The sequence below is a fragment of the Mustela nigripes genome, unplaced genomic scaffold (assembly GCF_022355385.1).
Source record: "Mustela nigripes isolate SB6536 unplaced genomic scaffold, MUSNIG.SB6536 HiC_scaffold_1537, whole genome shotgun sequence".
NCBI lineage: Eukaryota > Metazoa > Chordata > Mammalia > Carnivora > Mustelidae > Mustela > Mustela nigripes.
In genome coordinates, this window is record NW_026740944.1 from 924 (window position 1) to 6310 (window position 5387).

Sequence of the window (5387 nt, forward strand, 5' to 3'; positions counted from 1 at the left end):
CCGATGTGGGGCTCGATTCAGGACTCGATCCCAGGACCCTGGGATCATGACCTGAGCCAAAGACAGAGGCTTTAACCCATTGAGCCACCCAGGCGCCCCTATTTGCACAAGTTTTAACTCATTTTTAGTGTCCCCTTGTTTGCTGGTGACCTATGCACACTCACTTGGTTAAGTATTCCAACCCTAACTCTCCATTGTCCTGTCTTCTCAACAAGTGCTTTGGTGTACTAGAAGCATCCCTTGTGTTCGTCCTGCCTCTTGATGGCAGCAAAAATTGTCACAATCAAAATTCCAAATCCTTGCATTTGTAAGAGTAGCTTCTAGGACACTAAAGCATTTCTTTACAACAGCAGATACCTTCAACAGCAGATGCTTTCAGGAGAAAGCATCCATTTCACTGCTCTCTAACTTTGTCCCTAAAGCCCTATATTACCACTCACTGTAGGAAAATGGCCCAGGTGTAAGCTGTGAGGACTCCTTTTTGCTCCAGTTGCTTCAAGGTTGGAATAGAGGCTGTTGAAAGGCTGGCTTCCTAAGCCCATTCCCTGATGGTTCATTTTGTCCACTTGGCTATTGAGAGCTTTATTTATCTCCCTCTGATGGCATAAAAATATCTATACACCATGTCCCCTTTTAGAGAGGCCCAACCACATAACCACCACACATCTCATTTTTGCCTGACTTCTAACCTTGTTCTAAGACACTGACGAGCCTGCCAGTCAACCCATTATCACTGTCCATGAGTCTAAAATCCATACTTAGACCATCCCTTCTTCTACAGAAAGGATTTCCCTTACTCATTGCTGAATTCCAGGGCCTCTTCTAAATCGGGCTATAATGCGTCACTTTTGGCCAGTGCTAGCACATGGTGTAAGCCACTCCACAAACCTGGCTTTCCTTTTCCTCCTGTATCTAAACACAGCAATTCTCTGTGATGCCACTAGTGTGTGATGAAGGAGAACCAATACGGCACAGGCTTCTGAGATGCCTGCTCCTGAGATGGCTGCGGTTTGTTTATGTCTTCCAGATCTGCTGAGTCTCAGCTTGGAATATACCATTTCCACCCAACATTGGAATGCTTCTTCACAAGGGTCAGGTAAAACCCACGTGGTGATGGAAAACTCAAATCTCCTGAATTTATTTTTGCAAATTACTCTTAAAAATATTGTTACTAATAATTCTGATACTTGAAGTCCTTGAAGTCTGGTTCTCTGGTCTTTGGTTTCTGCTGACCTTAATTCTGGTGCTTTATTTCCTTGTGGTTTCTGTGATTTGGGGCTCTGAGCAATGTGTTTTCTTTGGAACTTAATCAGAGTAAATTAGCTGAGTCATGACTTAAAGGTTACTCCTTCATTTCTGTCACACATCTTTGCTGCTACTACTTTGGGACAACTTTAAACTAAATCATCAGCTTGATTTTTTTTTTCAGGCCATCCATATACCAAGAGACTATGTGAGAGGGGCACCTGCTGGCTCAGTCAGAACAATGTGTGACTCTTGATCTTGGGATCATGAGTTCAAGCCCCACATTAGGTGTAGAAATTAAATAATTTTGTATAGATTTTATTTATTTATTTATTTTCCAGAAAGAGAGAGAGCACAAGCAGGGGGAGCATCAGGCAGAGGGAGAAGCAGGCTCCCCACTGAGCAGGCAGCTCAATGCAGGACTCGATCCCAGGACCTGAGGATCATGACCTGAGCTGAAGGCAGGCACTCAACTGACTGAGCCACCCAGGTGTCCCAATAAATTTTTTTTTAAAAAAGAGAAAGATGGGGTTCCAGGATGGCTCAGTCAGCTAAGCATCTGCCTTTGGCACAGGTCATGATCTCAGGGTCCTAGGATTGAGCCCCACATCAGGCTCCGTGCTCAGTGGGGAGCCTGCTTCTCCCTCTGCTTCCTGCTCTCCCCATTCATGTGATCACTCTCTTATGTTCTCTCACATATGTTCGTGCTATCTCTCTCTCTCAGATAAATAAATAAAATCCTATTTTTAAAAAAAAAAAAAAAGATTAAAAAAGAGAGACTGTGTGAGAGCCAACTTGAGGTTGTAAATTCCCAGCAGAAATTTTTTTCTGTGCACTGAGTACCAAGGTTCAAGACCAGACAATTTTCCCTGGAAAACACCTAGTGAAGAAGGACAAGTATTGTATCTGTTTTATCCTTACACAACATGAGTAACACTTCCAGGACTGAGTTTATGAAGGAGTCTCCTAAAAGACTCCCGTTTTTTCAGACCCTAGGCATTGTCTCCTCTCCCCTGCCCACGCCTGACCCTGGCCAGAGCCGCAGAAACTAAAGTTCAAGTTCACCTGATTCAGCAAATGCTTTCAAGACAAAAGCCAGTCTCAGTTACTGCCTTCAGAAAAGCACCTGGTTTCACTCAGTCTTAATATTCTTTCCTTTTTTTTGAAAGTCAAGGATGCTTAAGAAGGTGCTTTGTTTTTGGTTTTTTTGTTTTGTTTTGTTTTGTTTTGTTTTTTGCCTATTTGAAATAAATGATTTTAGATAGTCTCAATGGGAGGGTTCATCTGGGTTCTTAGACCATGACTCATCCAGAAACAGGTCTAGAACCTCCAATTTTGTCCAATTCATACGGCTTGTTGCTATGAGAGGCTGGGCAACAGCACAGAACGAAGGAAGAGAAGAGAATTGTCAGAGGAGGAGACTGACACTCAATGTCTGAACTCAAATGCTGAAACAATGTGACAGCATTAAGCTTTGAAGATCAGGCAGTCAGCGCTGGATTCACTTCAGGGTCTACACTTCTAAATGTCATCAACCCTTCTCCAGATCTGTAACCAACACCACTACCCCAGGATCCTTCCCCCAAATGCTGTTTAAGTTCAGCCCTTTGTTCTGCTTAATGAGCCTACGCATGACAGGCTTGACCTCCATCCCCGGCCCTGTACCTCCATCCCAATAGTGCCGGGCCCCCTCTGAGACCAACACAGCACAGATGAAGTCATGACTCTGCCCAAACCCTTCAGCTCTCCCTCAGTGGGTCTCAAGACATTCCCTCCCCATCTTCTATGGTTTGTCTAGCTTCTTCTTGTCCTTACGGTTTTCTAGCCTTCTCTCCCACGGGGCTGGATCCAGAATGGAACAGGTATCTCACCATGCAAAACTAAGTTTCTCACCATGATTTCCAATGGATGAAAGACAGACAAGGGTGGCAGATGCATGAATTTTAATGAGGGGTCCTGACTTCAGGTTGAAGATGGCGATCTCGAGCACTCAGGGTATTTTTGGCCAGCGGTTCTCTTGGCTCCAGTCATCTTTCTCTTCTCTGCCAGCAATACTTATCCTCATGTAGGACTGGAGGCAGCATGGCTGATAATTTAGGCAGTAGAGGTAGGGATGTTCAGTCCTTCTGCAAGAGGGTCTACAGACTCCCGTGTTTCCCATGCATCGGAGGGTGTGATGTCTGCCTGGCCAAAACAAACAAAAGACAGATAGTCGGTTTCCACTTAGTAACTTAGATCCGAGGAGTCAGGGAGCAGCATCAGGACCTAAAGCGGGTCAAATAAGAATGAGATGCCACTGCACACCCATTAGGATGACCAAAATCTGGACCACTTGTCAACACCAAAAGCTGGCAAGGATGTGGAACCACGGAAACTCTCCTACACTGCCCATGGCAATAAGAACCCAGACGGCCACTCTGGAAGGCAGCTTGTCAGTTTCTTACAGAACTAAACGCGCACTTACCACGCAACCCAGTCATTGCGTTTCTCAGCATTTACCCAAAGAACTTGAAAACTGATGTCTACGCAAAAATCTGCACATGAACTACTTCATGTAGGCAGTTTGAAAATTAAGTTCCAGAGAAACAAAAGCTATTTCAGGAGGATTGTGACATTCCGGCGCATCTGAAGGGCGGGATGGCGGATGTCCTCCTCTATAGAGTCACCATGACGATCAGTTGGTGGAAGAGTGTGCATGTCACAGCCAGTTGTGGCTCCATTTCCCGAGTAGCAGGGGTGACCTCAGCTTATCATCGCAGCAGGCAGTTGGATCAGTCTCCTTTAGCTCTCTTTGGACCAGTAATCCATAAATAACTGAGTGCTTCCCCGGGGATCAATATTTATTGACTTATACCAACAGCCGCCAATAAAGCGGTCTTAACCATGAAAAAAATCTGCACACGGTGTTTATAGTAGCTTTATTCATAACTGCCAAAAGTTGTAAACAACCGAGATGCCTTCAGTAGGTGAGTGGGTACATAAACTGTAGCACAACCAGGCAAGGGAATATTGTTCAATGTTAAAAAGAAATGAGCTGTCAAATCATGAACAGACATGGAGGAATCTTGAAGGCACATTAGTGAGTGAGGGGAGCCAGTCTGCAAGGGCTTACGTACATACCGTCTGATTTCAACTCTATGACGTTTTGGAAAAGGCAAAACTATGGGGACAATAAAAAGATCAGTGTTGCCAGGGATTGGTGGAGAAGAGAAGTGAATAGGCAGAGCACAGAGTGTTTGATGGGCAGTGAAATTACTCTATATGATCCTCTAATGATCAATTCATATCATTACACATTTGTCTGAACCCAGAGAATATATAACACCAAGAGCGAACCCTAACCCTAAGGTAAAATGCAGACTTGGGGTGATAATGATGTGTTCCTGTAGGTTCATCAGTTGTAACAAACACCCCACTCCGTGGGGGCTGTTGATAATAGGGAAGACTACACATGGGTAGGGACAAAGGATATGGAGGAATACTCTGTACTTTTTTCTCGATTTTGCCATGAAACTAAAACCAGTCTAAAAACATAAGTCTTAAAAAAAGAATCCCTGGGATGGCGAGGTGGCTCAGCGGGTTAAGCTTCTACCTTCAGCTCAGGTCATGGTCTCAGGGTCTTGGGATTGAGCAGGCAGCCTGCTTCCCCTCTCTGCCTGCCTCTCTGCCTACTTGTGATCTCTCCCTCTGTCAGATAAATAAACAAAATCTTAAAAAAAAAAAAAAGAATCCCTTAAAAAACAAATAAAGCTGTTATGAACATTCATGTACAAATTTTTGGAACTAAATTTCCATTTCTCTGGAATAAATGCCCAGGAGTGCCTTTGCTGGCTAACACGGCCAGGGTATATTTAGTTTTTTAAAAGGAAACTGCAAAACTGTTTTCCAGAGTTGTGCCCCTTAATGTTCTCACCAGCAATGTGTAAAAGATCTAGGTAGATGTAGGCAGTTTGAAAATTAAGTTCCAGAGAAACAAAAGCTATTTCAGGAGGATTGTGACATTCCGGCGCATCTGAAGGGCGGGATGGCGGATGTCCTCCTCTATAGAGTCACCATGACGATCAGTTGGTGGAAGAGTGTGCATGTCACAGCCAGTTGTGGCTCCATTTCCCGAGTAGCAGGGGTGACCTCAGCTTATCATC

General features: G+C 44.3%; 1 protein-coding gene across 1 annotated transcript; it reads right to left on the reverse strand.

The window, feature by feature from the left end:
- Positions 1–3235: 3235 nt before the first annotated feature.
- On the reverse strand, positions 3236–3725 carry LOC132008838 (beta-defensin 119-like). The gene is made up of 2 exons (XM_059387359.1): positions 3710–3725; positions 3236–3429 (listed from the first exon to the last, which is right to left on the reverse strand). The coding sequence occupies exons 1-2, from the start codon at positions 3723–3725 to the stop codon at positions 3236–3238; spliced, it is 210 nt and encodes a 69-aa protein (XP_059243342.1).
- Positions 3726–5387: the final 1662 nt, after the last annotated feature.